Genomic DNA, 22187 nt, shown 5'->3' on the forward strand with positions numbered 1-22187 from the left:
GCAATTAGATCTAAAATATTAGCAGATGTATCATAATCTAAAACTAATTATAAATATGGCAAAATTTAGGTAGTCTATGAGTGATAGATCATATTGTAAGTAAGAGTCCATCGGCAAAAGAAGTCTATCGTTGCTAGACTTTTTTATTTTTTCAATTTTTTTTAAATTTTGTTATATACTTGGTTATTATCCCTAAAGATACTCTCATTGCAATTACCCTTTATTTTTCCAAAAGTGGGAGCGATTGATAGCCAAATCAATTTTTTTTAAAAAAATTGTTTATATATATAGCAAAATAGGCCAAATTAATTACAAATATAGCAAAGCTAAAAACAATTTACAAATATAGCAAAACTTTGCTCCAACCCATACAAAAAGTTCAAAAAGCCCATGCTCCAAAAAAAACACATTGATTTTGCTTGCATCTCCCATCCATTGATCACGTGTAACATTGATAAACACTAATAGTATGCTATCACTGTCTATCATTGGTCATATCATCGTCTATCAAATCACTGAAATAATCTTCTATCATATTAGATAAGGGTGTTCAAAAAATTTGATGACCCGAAAAAATTGATCAACCCAATCCAACCCGCATGGTTTAGATTGGGCCAGGTTCAAATTAATGAAAATTTTATGTGTTGGGTTGGTTAATGGGTTCACCTAATATAACCCAAACCAACCCGAATTTATTATTACATTTAAAATATGTTTTTTTACTACTTATAACACAATTATTTATACATATATTGATTTTAATTTTTTTTAATAATTTATTCTTCAACAACTTTTAAAAGTAGTTTCTTTGCACTTTAGAAAGAAAATTTTCACTATTTAAATTGAAATTGAGTTGTTAATCTTAATTCAATATATAAATAATTAAAAAAGATTTTTACATATTTACGTTGGGCACGCAAACTCCCATCGTGTCCCAAATCACATTCCGCGCTTCTTTTTAGAACAAAATTTTAAACAAATGACCTCCCGAACCAACTCAACCCAAATATTTCATGGTTGGGTTGGGTTGGGTTCATTTTTTAATAAGGGTTATTTGGGTTGAAGAAATTTATAACCCGAACAATTGGATTAGATCTAAAAAGTCTTTTAACCCAACTCAACTCAACCCATGAATAGCCATAATACTAGACTTTATCACTATCTTCCTAACAATGTATCTTCTAATTTAAAAACAATTTATCTTCCTAACCATGTATCTTCTAACTTAAAAACAATTTTTTTCTTTGCAGGAAGTTGATGATCATATTGATTAAGAGAATCAAATAAGAGATCAATTAAAAATAAAACAAGCAAGTGGCCAAAGATTGACTTTATACTAATAGGTTGATAGTACTTTTTTACATTATTAATAGAATATGATATAAATGATAAAAGACTATCACTGGTTATTAATGATATAAGCTTCTATCGGATAGAAAGTGATATAATTCTATCATTGATAGTGAGTGATAGCTTGCTATCACTATCACTCTCTATCATTGATAGACAGTGATAAAAGGCTATTACTGCTAGATTTTATGTTCTAAAATCATGGTTTGTAAATACATAAACAATTTACTTATTATTAATAAAATAATTTTTGTCTTAAATTTGTGTAACTCTATCCAATAAGGAAAAATCCAAGGTTACTTACATGAGACTTGAACAGTATGTAGTTGACATACAATAGATTATATTTAAGTAATAACCCAAAAGGTCTACAGTAGATGGATAAGGTTTAGTGTTTTATTCTGGTGACACTATGGATACGTCCCACTTTGTAATTACTACCAACAATGTAATCCAAATCACTCATGTTGAGACATGTGAGTGGGGGAATCTTATACAAAAAGTTTGTATAAGATTGAACCGCGAAATAATTAATCTCTCTTTGTAACTTCATTAGTTGAAGGGATCAATATTTCATAAGATAATCATATGTAACTTGATTTCAATCCTGAGTGAGTTATGAACTTCTATCTATAAAAACTCGTCCTTTGAATTGCATGGGTGAGAGTGGTCTAAACCGCTAACTCAATATGTCTACCATTTTAAAAACTTACCAAATAGGGAGCTGGGAACGTAATTTCAAAAGATGGAATTCGCTCTTTCCTGTATTGGGTAACTAGATGAGTAGTTCCATTACGTCCTGACTCCAAAACTTGAACAATGGGTCTCGTCCTCTCATTGGCTCGAAAGGAACTTGGTTTATGATTGGATCATAAATAAATTGTTAAATAGAGAATCAATGGTACTTAAGAATATAGAGTTAATTACAAGGGTAAAACAAACATTTGACCCAATTGTAATTACGAAAGACTCGTGAAGAATTGACTTACGTTTAATGATTATATCTATGGATGCAACTTGTCCTACAATGAATAAGAGTGCACTATGGATTTATAATGGTTTGCCACATAGTTAATGAATATTTATTAATTAATTAATCTATGATCATTGGAGCTTATAATTTGTAGGTCCATAAGGTTCCCTTGCTAGCTCATAATGGATCAACAAGGGCCAAAGTATTGAAAGAACAATTTGAAATGTTCACATTAATTAGGGAATGATATATTTATTGTATTAGATACAACTAATATAAAATGTTATGTATGTAGTAGATATATTATTATGTAATTATGAATATGATTCAAGTTTAAACTATATGGTATGAGAGAATTCAAATGTGATTCAAATATTAAATTAATATGAATAAGATTCATATTATAACTATAGATTATATATTAATATGGATGAGATTCATATTAAAATTATAGGTCAAGAGAGAAATATGTATTTGAATATGATTGAAATATTTAGTTAATTAAATATAAGATATTTAATTAAATTAATTATTTATTTTCCCTTACTGAAGAGGAGGTGGGGAGTTAGGGAGTTTAGAGACTCTCCTACGTAAAATCAAATAAGGGAGTTATTCTTAAATGATAAGGGTGTATTTGGGAGTCATAATTGGAATAGTGATTTTAGAAAAAGAGATTTAGGTACAATTGATTTTGTAAAATTGATTTTTGAACAATCAAATTTATGTTTGGTTCCAAAATTTTTAAAGTGATTTTAAGATATTTAAAAATGATTTTGAATTATTATGTTTGGTTCTAAAAATGTATTTAGAGTTGTCTAATTACTCAAAGTTGTATTTTCTATTCGAGAAATTATTATTTAACTAAATAATTATGGTAAATATATATTTTAATTTATTTATTGTTAAATTCTTATATGCATGATTGATATTTTGAGTAAGGTGAATATTTATAATAGATATTGAAAGAAAATTCAATATATATATATAATTATTTGTTTTATTAATAATTTATGACAGGCTATTCAACAATATTTTAACAAAAAATGAATTATATTAGATAGCCATTTTGGGTTATTCCAGGTCAATCACTTAACAAACACCATCATTTTAAGAAAAAGTGATTTTGGCAAAAGACAAAATCACTCCCAAACATACCCTAAGTCTTCTTGAAGTTCTCTTTGCTCACTCTTAATACACAGAAGAATAAGTTCTTTGAAATTGGCTTCTCCTGTTTTAAATTCCTTTCTCTTTCAAAAGAACTCTTACCAGTGGGTTCTTGCCAAGAATCATAGCTGAGGAAGACTTCTTGAAGGAGTTCTCAATGAAGGAGAAGATCAACAAATTCAAGGAAAAGTTCTAGTGAAGAGAAGAGGAAACTACAATGGTAATTTTTCCTCTAATTTTTATTCATGCTTAATCTTAAATAACTCACAACACGATGATGTTTGTTTTATTTCTTAATTTTCTATATTTTTCATCTTCCCAAAATCAAAATAAAAGCGATCAAAGAGAGATTCGATCCATCCTATCACTAACTATTAGTGATAGAAATATATCACTTTCTATCACTGATAGATAGTGATAGAAGACTATCACTTACCATCATTGGTAAATTGATTTAAAGAAATTGACTGAAAATACTATTTTCAAGCATATTATATTATTGAAAGATAGTTATATAAGATTATCATTGATAGAAGTATATCACTTACTACACTAAGTACTAATGATAGAAATATATCACTTTCTAGCACCAATAGACGGTGATGGAAGGTTGTTACTGACTATCAGTGGTAAAATGATTTAAAGAAGTAGAGAGTGATAAACAATAATAGAATATTCAAAATATCAAAGATAGACATCACTTTCTATCATTGGTAAACTGCGATATACTTCTTTCATTGACTATCACTGCCCAACAATGATAGAAGTCTATCACTTTTTATCATTGATTGACAGTTATAGACTTTTATCATTAACTATCAGTGGTAGACTACAATATTTAGTTTTTTTTTTTTTTTTTTAGCTTTGTCTATTTATACCAAGGAAGAATATTCACATAACAAAACATAAAATTTACAACTTTTGATAGTAATAGATAATAACGGAATACTCAAATTATTAGTGGCAGACAATGATAGAAGTGTAACAACCCGATTCTCTAAGACACACTAACAGGACATTACCAAATGCATGCATAATTTTAAAGTAGAATCCTTTAACAGAAATAACTAAAACATAACGAATTTTTTTAAAGAAATATTTTTTACGAACAAACAGATCAAAACTCAAAGCCTCTGCTAGGGGTACCCCTACTACAAAACAGTTAAAACATAAATTTCTGAAAAACTAAAATAACAAAAGTTCCAAAAGGAATTTAGACAACATAAGACTAGCTTTAAAACATGAAAACTATGCGGAAACTTCTTCTGGTCCCATAACACTATCATGGATTCTTCTTGTTATGCATCGTTGCTTCCTTTCCTTTACTTGAAAAACACAATATAAAAAAAGGGTGAGTATAAAATATTCAGTAAATAACCCCACTACCGAAGTCAGACTATGCATTTATGTCTAATAAATGCAACATATTAGTGGGACATGCATATATCAACTAATCCTAGATGGCTACCTATTGAGCGATTTAACCCAACCTAACATGCATCTGGTGGCTCAAAGGCTCCCAAACATAGTATGGCACCCGTCAGCCTGATAATATAATAGGAAACCTGTAGGTTCCGATAACATAGTAGGAAACCTGTAGGCTCACAATTTTTCAAAGTTGTGAAATGATTAGCAGTTAATAATTCGAAAGCTAATAAGGAAATCATTGAATTTGACATATTTGCTAAAGCCAAACAAATTTATTTATATTAGAAAACTTGAATAACTCTTAAAACAAATCCAATCAAATTTTAGCAAAACTGTACTGAACCCTAATAATTTATTTTGCAATGATACTTCAGTGATTTAGAAAAAGCCACCCTAGAGCAGTCAGTTACTCATTCACTGAATTGAGACATTCTCAACCAAATATTACACCAAAATAACTCTTATTCCTATAATATTTAGTTACCATTCATTTTGTCAGAATTTCGTTAACCACCTTAATGAATTCTTGTAAGTGTTACCTATCATTTTGGAAATTATAATATTTACCTTAACAAGTCTTCCGTAGGGAAGAATAATATTGAGTAATAAAAATCATAATCCTATCATTTTTCATAATCCTATCATTTTTAAGAGTTAACCCTGATATCGACCTATGCAAACACCATCCTTTGGAGGATGCATCAAGGCGCCTCGAAACCAAGCATAAATCTTACGATGTCAACTAATGATGAAGACTGTGGGATGTGTTGACACACGTTCCTCTCCCACTTACTATAAATATTTTCTCTAATTCACCTTGATATTGATCCATGCAAACACCTTCCGTAGGGGGACGCATCAAGGCACCTCGAAGCCAAGCATGAATCTCATGGTGTGAATTACCCAAGAATGTAAGAGAATCAGATCACATGTCAAATATATTGTCATCTCCCACTAAGTATTTAAAACCTAGAGTTTGTTACTTAGGTAAATCCAGCTAAAACATTTATCTAAGTCCATTGTTAAATTGGTCTAATATAACATCTTATATTGGAAAGTTTAACAATACATGATTCTTGTTTATTAAACACTCTAATAAATCTAATCATGTATTGCATCCTTATAACATATTTGTCTAATTCACTTTTCAAGTCAATTCTCAGGTAGGAGTGTTCTGTTTTCGTCAGCTAAAATACTCCAACCTTAGACAGAACCTTCCTTAAACAAAGGTCTCTTCTAGACAATTATTTTACAAATTTAGTCTTTTATTATTTTCAATTTAATCCCATCAAAAAGAAAATAAAAGATTAGCCTATTTCTAATCATATTATAAATACTTTAACATAAGTCTAGACAAATTAATTTTAAACCATTTAAAATTAACTAAAACTTATGTTTGCATACAATTCTTGGTTATAGATTTTAATCGAATTCATTAAACTTATAACAATTATAAATTAATAAAATATTAAACCCTATAATCATACATCTAATGACATTAATTTAAGTATAATATTTATATTTACTAAGTAATGTCATGTTCAATGCAATTCCATTTTCATCATACGATATAACACTTATATTATTCATTAATGAAAATTATACATATCTATCATATAATATAACAATTATGTTAAAATATGATGCATAGATATACTTTAATTATAACATGCAACTATATAATATGACACTTATATTAAACTAGATGCATGTGCATGCTTATAATTTTATGCAACTATATACTATAACATTTATATCAAATATGATGCATGAAATAATCCTAAGCGGAGATTTTAAAACTATATGGCATACAATATGCAACATATAAATTTAATCAGACATCACATGTAAAATTAAATAAACAGCAAAATTGGATCAAATTTTGGCACCTTAAAAATTAATTAAATCAATATAATCATATTATATTAATTTAATTAACTATAATAACAAATATTTCACAAAAAAATGAAAATACAAGAAACTGCAGCAAAAAAAAAACAGCTTATAGACTCGACCCCACGAGCTCCAAATCGTCTAGACGTGTGCGAGCAGTTATGGAGCACAGCGATGCTGCTGAAGAGCGCACTACACTCTGGTCTTCTTTCCAGAGCATAGCCCGGCGTTGCGGCAAGGCACTTGGCAAAAATTGCACACAGTGCCGCTGCACTCAAGACGAGCATCACGCTCCACACAAATTCTCCTGAGCATCGCTGCGCTGCAGCAAGGGCGTCGCGGCACTCTAGACCAAAATGCTCCTCCTTCGCTTTTCACCAGTTTTTGCTACAAATCCAAGTTTCCATCGCGGCAAACTCTTCACCACAAATGACATGGACTTACATACTCGATAGCATGATTTAAATGCCCAAATCAATGGGCCCTTACAACTTTAAACAATTTTAAAGTGGTAAATTCTAAGTGCCATAAATTTGAAATTATCCAATTTGCAAACCAACATTCACAATGCGGTAATACCCATCTTTTCTCTCATTTCCGTTTCCAAAAAGAAATTCAGAGATACGACATGGCTCTGATACAAGTTTCAGGAATTGAATCCTCAGCGGAAACGAATGAACGCCTTATGTCAGTTAATTACATTTTGGAAAATACTGAAAACCAGAAAAATATATAGAAGGATAAACATTATTCTAAACATATAAGCATGCGTTTTATGAATATAGAGAAGAAGAGAAGAAGAATTTCACTTACCCTTGTAGAGTTTCTTTCTTCTCGTTTTCCTCTTCCAAAGGTCATGCACAGTACCTTCACGAACATAGTAAGAACAAGTCTTCTCTTAGACATCACCACAAAACCTCTACATTGTTATTCTCAAGGTAAGAACAAAAAGGAGTTGTGGGCTCTTTTTTATTTTTGGTAGGGAAATAGAAGTTTGAGAGTTTTTTAAAGAGTTCTTTTGGGAGAGAATGAATTGCAAAGCACAAACACTTTTCTGTCCCTCTGTGTGAAAGACTTCCCTGTTGTATTATATGAAAGAGAGGATAGAGAAGTTATTCAAAATAACTCCTCTACTAATACGATGAAATAACTCCCACAATTTAATTTAAATAAAAATATATTAAAATTAATTTTAATGAAATTAAATTTTTTTTGAAAAAACTTTATATTAATTCATATGTAATATAAATGTCACATATTTGAATCATATTCAAATAATACTTTCTCACATAACTTATAGTTTTAATATAAATCACATTCATATAATCTTAATCTATCGTTTTATACGAATCTCATTCATATAACTAATGTTCGAATCTTATTTAAATATTTATCTCTCTCATCAAATTTTATACTATAATGTATCCATATACATTATATTAATTGCATCTCATACAATTAATTTCTTTAATTAATTTAGACAATTCAAATTAATCCAAAAAATTAATTGATTCTTATTTAACCCTTATTGAGCTAGTAATAGGACCTTATGAACCTATGGATTAAAAGCTCCAATGATGCAAGATTAATTAATTAAACTCTTTAATTAAATTAATCAACATTTATTGACTGGCGATCACTCCACTAAAGACCGACAGTCATACTCTTCGCACTGTAGATATATTTCCATATCCATGGATATAACCAATCAACAGTAAGTTAACTCTTCATGGATTGGTCGTAATTACAGTTAGGTCAAAATTGTTGTTTTACCCATGTAGTTACGTCTAACTCCTTAATTACTACTGATCCCTCTAATGAACAATTAGTTATAGTCCAACTATAAACTAAACCCCTTTTTGGCCAATGAAAGGGTGAGGGATCTCATCGTTCAAGACTCGGAATCAGCCCGTAAAAGAGCAATTCATCTACTTACCCTATGATCGAAAAGAACTGAGTTCCTGTTGGGAATGTCCTAAAACTCGCAGTTCATAAATATTGGAAACATATTCTATTTATCAATAAAAGTATTATTGAGTTGTTCATTCAATGAAATGTTATTGATATTACATTCTGTTATAAAAATCCAATAAATAAAATTCATGGCTACAGTATGAATACTTAACTTTATGTGGAGACTAAAAGCGGATCAACTTTTCATATATAGCCAAAATGATCTGTAAGTATATGGATGAGATTGGGTACCTCGTCCTGGTAACACTATTAGATGTGGCCCACTTTGTATATTAATACAAATGTTGTGATCCCAAAAATCATTCATGTGGAGACATACGAGTGGAGGCATCCTATGCAAAGGATGTTTGCATAAGATCAGACCACAAAATAGTCACTTTTCTTTTTAACGATCGTTTACTGTTAAAACTGATTATTTCAAATTCAATGACCTAAGGTAACTCAATCTTAATCCTGAGCTAACTATGAACTCCTGTTTATTCGAGATTATCCTTTTATCTGCATAGGTGAGAGTAGTTCAACAGCACTACTCAATAAGCCTCCCATTTTAGGGATAAGACCAGATAAATAGTTGGGGACATAGTTCTGCAAGATGGAATTCACTCTTACCCAATTTAGGGATAGCAGATAGGTTGTTTCCTTAAGTACTGACTCTTAGTTTTGAACAAAGGGGTTCTGCCCTCTCATGGTCGAGAGGGATATAGTTATTAGTTGAACTATAAACCAATTGTTCAATAGAGGATCAATAGGAGCTTAAAAAACAAGATGTATTTACAGGGGTAAAACTGTAATTTTGACCTAGCTGTAAATACGAACAACCTGTGAAGGGTCGACTTACTGATTATGGTTAAAGTGGACAGAAATATATCTACAGTGAGAAAAGTGCAACTATCAAGCTATAGTGGTATGTCTCAATAGTTAATGAATATTGATTAATTCGATCTAAAGAGTTTAGCCAATTAAATTTCAAATCGTTGGAGCTCATGATCTGTAGGTTCATAAGGTCCCTCCACTAACTCGTAAAATTATACCTTGGATTAGTGAATTGAGCATATTTGAAATGTTCAAAATCAAAATTAGAGTTTTGAATTTGACATGTTTAAATTCAATTTAGGGTTTCATTAATTATATTCGATATAATTAGAACGTTTAAATCTGTCAAAATTAAACGCAATCGGAGAAACTAAAATATTTAAATATTGATTTAAATGACATGAACTGAATTTATGTATAAATTAGGTGTTTAATTAATTTAATATTTTATATTAAAATTTTATTTATTTAATTAATTAAATTTGTTTAATTAATTATTTAAATAAAATGAAATTCATATTCATATTTGAATTTGAATTAAAAAGTTAATTTAATTTGGGTGAAAACTAAATTGGAAAAATGAAATTGAAAAATTGGAGTTAGTGGATTAATCCAACCACCATTAATCAACACCTATCCCACTCTGATTAAAGTGTCATTCAGTTTGTTCTTTTAGTGCTTGGATGAATTAACTCCATAAAAACTTCAAAATTCATAATTTTGGAGGATGAGGCAATCAGAATTTTAGAAATTCTGCACTCTCTCTAAAACTCTCTTCTCCCTTTCACCTAATTGAGTTCAATTCAGTGTTTTCACCACATGATCCAAGTTGTAGAATAGTAGAGAAGATCATTGTGGTAGTCTACTGCCAATTTGGAGATCCAATTCGTGAAGAGGGGCTAGAGTTGAAGAGTTTCATCAAAGGTATTAAATTTTTGAAACCCTCTTTTGTGAAAAAGTTTTCTAGCATGCTTTTTAAACTCGAATTAAGTGTAATTAGAGTGTTTATTGATTCTAATTTATTCCGTTGCATGTATGTTTACTCTATCAATTTCATCTTGTGTAGCTGTGTTCCCAACTCTCCACTCAAACAAATCATTAAAATGGTAGACATATTGAGTCGGTGAATCAGGCCACTCTCACCCATTCAAACCAAAAGATTGTCCTCATAGGCAAGAGTTCACAACTCGCTCATGATTGAAGTTAAGTTACCAATAGTTATCCTAGTGAAATGTTAGTCTTTTCAAGTAATGGTATTATAAAGAAAGACTAATCATTTCATAGTTCGATCTTATATAAACTCTTTGTATAGGATACCTCAACTCACATGTCTCCACATCAATGATTAGGATTAAATCTTTTATAACACTCTACAACTATTGAACAATTATAAAGTGAATCATATCCATAGTGACACAAGGATAAAGCAAATAACCTTGTCCATATACTACACAATGTTATTACTTAAACATGATCCACCTGTATGTCAACTACATACATGTTTAGGTTACATTAACTAGCCTCAGATCTTGTGTTGGGATGGTAGCAGCACGTAGCGGAAGCGATGAGGATCGATAAGCACTCTAATTCAATAATTTTGACAGAAAAGAAAATATGCTCAGACAAAATTTAATGGGTTTCAAGAACATTCTAAAAAGTGCACAAGTATCATTTGACATAAAAAGCACATATAAAAATCCTAAAAAGTGCTTGAGTGAGATTTAACTCTAAGAACTACCTAAAAAGTGCCTAAGCAATATTTAAATAAATTGTATTAGCAAGTGAAAATTTAGTTCATTATTGTATAAAAGAGTAAACTAGAATTTTAATCAAACTAACAGTTTCTTTGCAAATGAAGGTTCAAATTAATTACTCTAACTCACTACTACAATAATGATGATTATAGACAACCATACTAGTGTGAAGATATCTCTTTCTTGATAGAAAGATTCTTCCTACATACATGAAAACATATACAAATTCAGTAGAAAATAAACATCTAACTTTTCCCTAAACTTCCAAGATCATTCCAAGCTGAAAGATTAAAAGCTAACACCACTTGAAACTAAGCAAAGAACGAAAAATTAAAGACCAAAATTAAAGGTTAATCCCATAGAATTCCAACAACTAACAATAAATTCGGAGCCGAGTCACTTACCAAAAAGCTCCCAAAAGCCAAAAGCCTTGCTAGAAAAACGGTCTCAAGCTTAAAATCCACACCAAGCACAATGAGCGATCAACATTAAACAAGAATCCCCAATGAAGACCTTACACTTGTTGGGGACTTCCTTGAAACCCTCCGAAATCACCAAATCGTTGAATCTCGGATCAATGTGGAAAGAGCAATTCAAAACCAAACTGACCCATCATGGGTAAACTCAAAATCAATAAATCTAAAGTCAGTCCACTCACTACTAGCCGAAACTTAATTGGGTATCCACAAATTCGACTAAAATGAACCAAAAACTTAACCAAAACTCAGTCTTGTGGATTTTGTCCGCTGTACGACTCCAACAGCAGCAACGGCGAAATCCAATACAGGACAGTGGCTTCTGGCAGCGGTGGCTGTGACGGAGACTAGAGGCGGTGCACATCGGTGGCAACTAGTTGACGGTAGCGCGTGATGGTACTAAGCCGAAATGGAATACACAGAGTTTATAAGCCTCTATGCACATTTTTTTAGCTGCTCATAATCATTGGAAATCAGGAAACAAATTATTATTTTTTTTTTTTATTATTTGTTACTTTTGTTTTTGTTAGTTTCATCTTTCTATCCTTCTTAATATACTCCATTTTGTTAGCCTTATTTTAGTTGAATTTAAAAGTGAAAAATAGGTAAATTTTCATCCCATACTAATTTGTAGATTAAAAAAAAAAAAAAAAACAAACATGCCCAACTATTATTTCAAATTCAAATGCATGTAGCCGTTTTTTAAATTGGAATATCTAAAAGGGCTACTAGAGAAACAACTTATTCTAACATTTCATTTAGAAATATAACAAAATAATTATATTTTTGTAAGAGTAGCAAAATAAATTTAAAAATAATAATTACAAATTTAGAAAGGTCAAATTACCCTCAACTATGTGAATGAGATGTTACTATCACCTTCACTAAACACCACATAAAATTATCATCATACCTTTAATAGACTGGGACATGTGTCAGAAGATTTCAAATTTGAAACCTCAATGAAACCGATTCATCTTTCCTAAAAATCAAAAGCTCTTTTACCATCAATCAAATCCATCTTTGAATGAATAATCTTCTATTCTCCCAATACCCAATCCAAAACAAACCAACCTTCAATTATCGAGCTACTCGATTATAAAACATATGAAAGCTTTATCCGTCAAACAATAAGGGAATCAAGAGTGAGAGTCTTACTTCGAACGTTCTTTTCCTAAGAAGGTTCAATATACAACCTTCAAACTTCTGAAACGCATGCATTAGAAATTTGAAGAAAGATCGAAGTTCCTAAAACCTACAAAGTAGTCATGTTATGAGGTTGATTTCATTGATAAAGACAAGAAATTGTGAACTAAACACTATATTTCATGTTTAAAGCAAAATTATAATAAAGAAAATGATTAATAAATATAAAAAATCAAATTTAGGAAAAGTAACATAATATGAGATTTGGGAGAATTTTCAAATTAAGAATCAAGATTTATGCCAAAATAGAGAAAGTTAATTTATGCTTCCGAATGAATTATGAATTTGATAGATTAATTAGAGTGCAATTAGTGGAGCAGTTAGATTAATTAGACTGTAATTAAATGTGCATATAAAGGAATTATTGATAATAATGATAAAAACAATTTTAAAAACCTATGATTTGATCAGGCTTAACATAAAAGAGAGATAAATATAAATGGTCAGATTTAGAGAAAAAAAAAAAAGTAATACAATATGAGATTTGAAAATTTAAATCAAATATTTAAAGATTAAAGATTCTTTATATACAAATGTAGAGAATTTAGAGAATTAAGAACCGAGATTTATGTTAAAATATTCGCATGAAAAAGAGGAAGTTAATTCATGCTGAATATCTAAATAGAAATCGTTAAAGTCCAAATTATGAATTTGATGGATTAGATAAGTGCAATTAATAAATCTATTGAATTAATTACACCATAATTAAAGGAGATGTTAAGGATATTTTAGGATTAACATAAAATAGATTCCCATAACCTTTCATATGTTCGGCTATAATTCTGGAAAATACTGTATTTTGCTATATTTACAAATGAAAGTGTTATTAGAGCTATAAATCCAATTTCCCTATGTTGACCCAATTCTGATTTCAAGTAGTTCGGGATAGCGAATAAAATGGACTATGGCCCAATTGTTAGTCATAGTTGGTGGATTATGGGCCGGTGACGGTGAGATCTTGACTAAGAAGTTCATCTGGTCCAGAGTTCGAATCACATTTCTTCGTTTAATTAAATTTATTTCTATATCGATAGTTGAATATCAATCACTTTTTCATTGAAATCTCAAATATACATGGAATATATTATTAATATATTGAAAAATGTAAATAAACATCTCATATATCATTGTTTATTTTTTGGTGGGCTTACAAATATATTGAAAAATATAAATATATACCGAATAGTTTATTTGGTATATAAAATGATGTATTCTACACATTATCTCATTCATGCTATTAAATATAACATTGTTTATTTCTAGAAAATTCAAAAAAAATATAGAATATATTGTGTTTTATATGGTCAAATATATTTTATTTTCTTTTCCAAAACTTCATATTGATTCTTGCTTGAATTTATATAATTTTCATACTTTTGGAGAAACTTTCCTTATTTATATAGGTTTTGAAAATGATACCATTTCGAAAAGCTCATAACGTGAGAAACTTCTCCTATTTGTTGGATAATTATCAAAAATTTTCTAGAAGCTTATTTATTATTCAAGAAGTTTCTTGAAAATAATTGGAGTCATTGAATCTTACACTTTGTCTAAGATCAATTCATGACCATTAGATCTTTCACATCTCTAAGACAATTGGAGCCATTAGATCCTTCAAATCTATCAAGAACAATTTAGAGTCTGATGTGTTTGAAGGCCAAGTTTCTTTTGGCTATAAATAGGCGAGAACTCATAGTCGCGAGACCATCCCAAAAAATCTCGGAGATAAAATAGAAAAAGTTTCTTCTTGTAAGAGAGCTTAATGTTCCTCCACAAGAAAGAAAGTTTATAACTCCTATTTTATATAGCAGAATTCCTCTTTCAGTTTTTACCTTTAAGGGTTTTCCACATAAGTTACTGTATGTTATTTTCTTCTCTCTTCTTCTTCATTATTATTATTCTCAACCTGCTTTAATTGTGATCTTATTCTATTTGATCATAGTCGGTTTTTATAACACTACATGTATCATTGAGTAGATATTTATGCTTCTACGTCAGTTTCTAAATTGAAATAGATTAACCTAATTAAAAATTAAAGTGAATAACAAAAAAGAAATAATAATTCATTAGTGAATTAAACGTAATACCACTAGCTTCCACACTAGTAAAAGCTGGATATTAATAGGACAAGTTAAGCCATTGATGATGTATGATTTTTGGTCAAAATATATTATATATATGCAAATGCCTTAAACTCAATCCACAAATATTCTTTCTTAATTTAAATAAAATATAACATTTAATCTGCAAATCTTCTTCTTAATTTCATAATATAATATAAAAGATCAGTTTCTATATGCAGCTGCCACATATATTCAGTAAGTGCTACAACTGTTGAATAAAGTGAAGGGAAGAAGAGAACTTTTTCCTAAAAGAATTATAATGCAAATGGATAAAATTTACATTGCATACATAATTATTAATCTAAAACCATAAATTTAGAATATAAAATTTAACAAAATTGTATTCCATGATTTCATTGTTTTCTAATATGTGTAGATTTTAAAACAATAGCTAAAATTTCTAAACTATGTAAAATTATTATTGTAAGTATAATTTGTATTATATTATATTACAGATATTTTAGTTTAACAAAAATGAAATAATTTTTCAATTTTTTTTTTATTTTTTTGAATGTGATTTTGTATTTTAAAATTTGGATACATGGCAAATATGGAATGTGGTTTTCAAAATTTCTATCACAAAATGAAAAAAGATAAATCTACAAATTAAAACATGTATTTACTGATGGTATAAAAATGATGGCTTACCTAATTTGGATATGCAATGAGTACTTGTATCAACATGTTACACAAATGCACTAAGATTAAGCATAGCCACTCATCTAATTAATATGCATAACACAATAATATCTTACGTTTATATTTTCACCATAAAAAATGCACATTATATAGTATACTTCTAGATCTAATATTTAAACTAGCTATGTGAATAAGACATACATGCATACATATACATACAAATTACTCAACAATATTTCAAATTAGTTCAAGGATAAAAATGAATCTTTTACTTCAAAGGACTAAAAGAAACTGTGACCCATGTGTTGGTGGTAGTGATGCTTGTGGGTATTGGGACACCAAAGTCATGAATTTCATTAAATAGATTATGTGTTGTTTAATTTTGTGGGGCTTCACTTTTTAGATATGATAGGGAAGTTTCACTCTTGTCTCAATATGCAAGTATGTGGATGATTAATTGGGGAAAGGCTTCATTTTTCTCTATGTTCATACTTATAAAGTGGATATAGCTTTGTTGTTTGGCACTAGATTAAAGAGGGGATATTTTCTATATATAAACAATTCTTAATAATAAATCATGTGTTATGCTCACTTCTTAATCATATAATAAGTAACATTTCAAAATAGTGAAATTTTGGGTATGTGGAAATCCAACTAAAAACCTAATACTTTGCTCTGAGATATTAATCGTTTCTAAGCATTAGGATGAGATAAACCTAATTTCTAATGTCATCAACCATACTCAATTTTAGAGATTAAACAAATCAATATATGTACGTTTTTATCATTTAACATGATTACAAAACTTAATAATTATATAAAATTACAATCTCACTAAACAAAAGACTTTTTCATGTAAAAGTTATCCATAATTTGAATCATATCCACTTCAAACCAACTCAATTTATGTATAATATAAGTTAGTTTTATGAAAGAAATTGGTACTGAGTTTTTTTTTCTCACATGGATTTGTGTAGGTTATTCTTGGATTCTACAAATATTTTAGATATTTCTTAGATCATCCTTATCTAAAAGAATTCTCGAGAATTACTTGGATCTTACAGAAATACTAACATGTTTCTACGTAGATACTTATTTATAAATCTAAAAATGTCATATATTTACATTTAAGCTATAAGTAGATACTTCGAGAAGGTTCTAGAAAAGTTAATGTTGCTTTTACTTCGATAAGTCTTATTAAACTTACCATGTCTATAATCCCCATTAATAGAATTAAGAATCACCAAGGACAAAGGTTACATAGGGTAATAATTCTGTCTTTAATGACGACATTAGAAACCTTAAAAGAAGTCAGATGTTAGAGTGAGTATTAAATGAAAATAGTTACGAAATTGAGCATTAAATCCTTGGGTTGAAATAGAAGCCGCGTCCACATGTACACTATGGTGAACATGCTCTAATAATCCTATCTTATCAAATTCAACGACACCTTGTTCCAACCCATCACTGTCTTTCTATGGACCCCAAATTCTGCCTTTTTTGTTTTTCTTTTTTTTTTTCTAACCTTATGGTTCTATTTCCAACAATTCCCATTTCCAGTTTGAATCTGATAAAAACTTTTGTATTTTTTTTTTTTTTTTTTTTTTTACTGTGGATTGATCTCATTTTGGCCTTTACTGTTTTTATCAAAAACCTTTTTTCTAATTCTAACTTTCCATTTTAGCTTTTGAATTTTGAGTGAGATCAAGAACCTTAAGTCACTACTGACTTTACTTTTACCCTTTATTAAAGGGTATGAATTAGGATTTAGTTGGACTTAGGAACCAAATCACAAAGTGGATCATATAAACGTCAAACACTATGGACCCACTCTCAATCAAGACTTAGCACACACAAGAAAAATAGTATATTTCTTAAACTCCATCCATTGAGAATTTACGTGGTGGTGCCCAAACAAGATTTAGGGATAAATGGCATGATTAAATTTTTCCTTTACTTCATTTCAATCTCTATTTTCATCTTTATATCTTTCAAGTTTTGTACATCTTGGTCTCTATACTTTAAAAATATTCATTTTCGTCTTGTACTTTTTAACTTTTGTTCATTTTAGTTCTTGAACTTTCAAATAATAACCATTTTTATTTCTTAAAAATGAAATGACCAAAAAGATCCCTTTTTAAAAGTATAAGAGCTAAAATGAACTAAAATTAAATGACCAAAACGAACATTCTAAAAGTTTAAAGACCCAAAATGAATGAAAATCAAAAGTATAGTGAAGATATTATTTAAACCTTAAATTTGCTATTAATCTAATATGAAATTCATAAATGAAGTAGTTAATGGTGGGATTACCATTATCCTTTTTGTAATGACGAATCTTGTATGTGTTCCGAAGAAAAGTTGTTCATTTTTTCAAAGTCTCAAAGGAACTCTGGAATGGGAATGGGAATGGAAATGGAAATGGAAAGAGATAGTGATAGTAACTCCATTTCCGACGCATGGATTTTTATACCATGTCTGCTCTTTGTTTGCTTGCTTACCATCATCCATATGGTCTGAGGCTATATGTAAAGGGGTAGAACAGTTTGAACTTTTGTAATGTCTTCCATTAACTCTTCAATTGTGCTAACAGTTCGAACTTTTGAGTTGGATTGTGATTTAGCAATCGATGCAATAAACATAAAAAGAAAAACAAAATGATGGTAGAGTGAGTAACCAATCAATCATCTCAAAGGGAGTTTCGTTCCTTTTTTTTTTTTTTTCTCGTGTGAAATGGAAAATGTATCAAACAGTTCAGAGAAACATAACAATTGATGATTCAATTAGTGACAGTTCTAAAGTCTCTCTCTGTCTCTGGTCTCTCTCCCTCTCTCTCTCTGTCTCTCTGATCTCAAAGATCTGTCCTGTTTCCCTCTCCCTTTAAACAAGCCTGATGAGTAGTAATCAGTCAGTAGTTTTCTATGCACAAAGCACCCCACCACTAAACAAAACAAAACAAAAACAAAAAAAAAAAAACATGAAAACTCAGGCATGGATGCGGCTGAGATGAAGTTAAAATCCTCGGTCACACTCTAAAAGAAATCAAAGAAGATGAAGAAGAAGAAGAAGAAAAAGGAAAAGAAGAATTTTCCTTTTTCTATATGCAAAGTGCAGAAGAAAAGCAGGTATAAACCCCAACTGAAAGGAGGATGTTTTTTTTTTTGGGGGGGGTTTTTTTTTTTTTTTTTTTTGAGAAGAGGTCAATCGATCAAATCCTGGAAAATGGATGGTTTTTTTTTTTTTTTTTTTTTTTTTTTTTTTTAAGGAGTGGTTAAAAATGAATAAAAAGAAAAAAAGGGGTGTTTGGTTTTAGCCACGACGAATGCCAGTGAAGTAGTTGAAATCGTGGTGCTGGACCCTGAGTTGCTTTAGCCAAGAATCAGCCACGCTCAATAAAGACACAACTCTTTCTTGGTCCCTCCCATAATTACCAGAAATCCACACGTTTCCTTGCATCTTGTATGTGGCTAAACCAAATGCTGGCAGCGATATCTCTTCTCCTTCTTTTCTCTTCCTTTCTCCACTCTCAAATTCATCCTCTACGTCCATATCTATATATATATATAATTATTATTATTATTATTATTATAATAATACCATTTCTAATCTAATTAATTCCCTAAAAGAAAAAAGAAAAAAGAAAAAAGCCACTTTTTCTACCTTGAAATGAAGATGAAAGTGTATGGTAAGTCAAGAAGCATGTTGATAGATCCTTTATGGTTCTCCCCATTGGAATATGGTAAATTGGGTACCTGAAAGTTGAATCCTTTTAATATAAATACACAAAAATCAGAATCTGGGTTTAATTTAATGAAAGAGAGAAAGAGAAATAGACCAGGCAACAGCCATCCAACTAGCTGGAGAAAGATCGACGCTTCTCAATGTCATCAACCCAGGGTATCTTCGAGCCAATCCATTGATCTAAAATAAACAGCCCCACCATTTAGAACCAGAATATAGAAGTGGGTACAGCACAGATTCAGCAACCATATTCAAAGGTCAATAAAGTTTCGGGATTTGTTCTTTAGTAGATGCCAAACCCATAAAAAGCATAAATAAACAAAATCCATATGATTTCACACCATTCTTTTGTTTTTCTACTCATAACATAATAAAAATTTCAACAACAGGATCAATCCAGACAAGTAAAAAGGGTGGTTTTACCTTATCCATCAATGGAACTCTTCCGTATGGAGTTGATCTCTCGAAATACTGAAAGTAAAGATATCCCAATCTGTCACTGAGATGTAGAGGGCTTTCTTGCTCTAAGAATCCTCCCTCTTCGGATGAGCTTCCGTCCCATCTCCATAATTTTTCACTTTCACTCTCATCGCTACATGAATCACTGAACGAATCCCTTGTTTCACTGTCACCGCATTCATCCCTACAAAAAGGGGGGATTTTTCTTTAAGCGATCAATGAATCATAAAATTGGGGTTTCTGGGTCGATGATCACAAATGGGTGAACGGAATTTTATCTGGGAGGGAAGGGTATTCGTACCTGAAACCATTGACGGTGGAATTGCTGGTGAAGATTTGGATTGCAGAGAGATAAGGAACATAATATTGAACAAGGGTCTCGCCGTTGTTGACGGCGATGGGAACACCAGCACCATAAGCGCTCCATTCGTCGTAACAATTCCAGAGATCGGCGAGGGTGAAATATTCAACCTTCTCTCTCTCCCATGGATGCCATAGACGATTTAGATTCCTAATCTCACTCTAAGAAAAAGAAAAAAAGATGGATCAATAAATCAAATCATCGATCATCAATCAAAAGCGTAAATGGGAACAAGTGAATGAATGAATCGAGTACAAACCTTGGGCAAGAATTGGGAATTGACAACCGGCGTGGTACAATGGAGAAAGCAACCCAAATTGGATTGCATTGACCCTTTGTCAAGAATCATAACTTTTGGAGGAGAGGGAGAGAGACGAAATTTTCAGAGTCTTCCCCCCAACCCTGAAAAGCAGAGAGGATTCCCGGAAACCACACCGAAAAACAGAGCACCGAGAAAGACTAGAGATACAGAAATGAAAGAGGGAGAGAGATAATCGGACCTTGTTTCTTTTCCCTTTTAAAAAAAAATAACAAAAATAAAATATTTTTCCGATTTGGGGGAAAAATAAGGATCCAAAATGAGATAAAAATGAAGCCCAAAAACGTGTGAAAGATTTTCTAATATTAGGATTTCAAACACCAAATTTGACGGGAAAATTAGAATCTGCCTCTTTTCCTTTATTTTCCTTTTTGTTCCTCTGGTTCTTACTCTCTCTGTTTATGCATCCGGAGAGACTTGGTTGTGAATGCTGTGTAAAATGCGAAGCCGTTCTGTTGGAGTTGAGAATTAAGCCAAAACCCGGAAGCAAAGTGATGGGTTCCTCTGCTGTTTTAACTAACCCGTAAAGGAAACTCAAAACACAAACAACACCGACTCTTTTAACTTTGTTCATTAAACAAGAAAACCCCCCACTTCTTTCGCAAACAGTCGCAGCAATTCAAGCCTCTCTCTCTTAAATCTTTAAGTTAAATCTAACTCAACTCAGATGGGAAAAGAAAACGAAAGCTCAGAAAATGAGATCTTCAACAAGTTTGAAGAAGAAAAGAAGAAGGAAGGGAAGTGTATTGAAGTGGGAAGAACAGGGGATGGATTGTACAGAGAGGAAAGAGAATGAATTAAAACAGGAAAATTGTGAAGGCGTGAGAATATTGGATTTTCATTTCATTTATGGTATTTTACCACTCTTTCTAATCCATGGAACAATGCGTATCCCGTAATCAGCATCCAATTAACAACCCCCCCTTTTTTAATTTACTTTTTATTTTATTTATTTTTCTTCTCTCTCTTCATCCTTATTTTCTTTTGTAAAGTTTAATGGGTCTTTGGTCAGTTTCTTCAACCAAAGGGAGCATGTGGTCTTTGAATATTTCATTTCCATTTAATTTAAAGAATGAAAAGGAAAAGAAAAAAAAAACTTTTTATTAGTTGATTTTCATAACTTTTTTTTTGTCATTTTAATTTTTTAATATGGGTCAATCTTAAAACTAAGAGTAATTAAGAGGTCTAAAATTTAAATCTCAACATACATAAATTGTTGAACTTGAAAAATAAAAATCAGAAGTAAGAATGTTCGCAAAGTTATAAAACAGAATGTATTTGATTTTTCATCTCGACAAAATTTTTCATTTAATTTTTATTGGAATTGAAGAGTAAGTCAAGATTGGTTATTTTTTAATGTTAATTCAATATAATATATAATTATTTTAAATGATAAAATTACTGTAAATATTTTTAAACGTAAATAAATGTCCGTTCATAACTTTTTTAATAAATTCTTTTAAGAAATTTAAGTTTAAGTTACTTTTCAAAGAACGTTTCTAGTTTAAAGAAAA

General features: G+C 30.3%; 1 protein-coding gene across 2 annotated transcripts; it reads right to left on the reverse strand.

Annotated features, from left to right (window-relative positions):
* Positions 1–18477: 18477 nt before the first annotated feature.
* LOC120087632 (uncharacterized) lies at positions 18478–21580 on the reverse strand. 2 transcript variants are annotated; one of them, XM_090306148.1, is made up of 7 exons: positions 21064–21494; positions 20614–20868; positions 20295–20515; positions 19958–20177; positions 19629–19714; positions 19454–19545; positions 18478–19344 (listed from the first exon to the last, which is right to left on the reverse strand). In XM_090306148.1, exons 2-7 carry the CDS (start codon positions 20701–20703, stop codon positions 19103–19105), a joined length of 951 nt encoding a protein of 316 aa, XP_090162274.1. In that variant the 5' UTR covers positions 20704–20868; positions 21064–21494; the 3' UTR covers positions 18478–19102. The 2 variants fall into 2 exon arrangements, with proteins under 2 accessions (XP_090162274.1, XP_038900400.1); XM_039044472.2 differs by having other exon boundaries at positions 20614–21580.
* Positions 21581–22187: the final 607 nt, after the last annotated feature.

Source organism: Benincasa hispida, chromosome 10 (assembly GCF_027475165.1).
Source record: "Benincasa hispida cultivar pf3 chromosome 10, pf3_genome.v1.1, whole genome shotgun sequence".
Lineage (NCBI taxonomy): Eukaryota > Viridiplantae > Streptophyta > Magnoliopsida > Cucurbitales > Cucurbitaceae > Benincasa > Benincasa hispida.

What these genes read in the sequence shown, in the direction of transcription:
- LOC120087632 (XM_039044472.2), bottom strand. Translation starts at nt 20,703, where the DNA reads ATGATTCTTGACAAAGGGTCAATGCAATCCAATTTGGGTTGCTTTCTC. An exon ending in GAGTTCCATTGATGGATAAG is followed by an intron (nt 19,715 to 19,957) that starts GTAAAACCACCC and finishes TGTTTATTTTAG; the next exon opens with ATCAATGGATTGGCTCGAAG. An exon ending in ACTTTCATCTTCATTTCAAG is followed by an intron (nt 19,345 to 19,453) that starts GTAGAAAAAGTG and finishes ATATATATATAG; the next exon opens with ATATGGACGTAGAGGATGAA.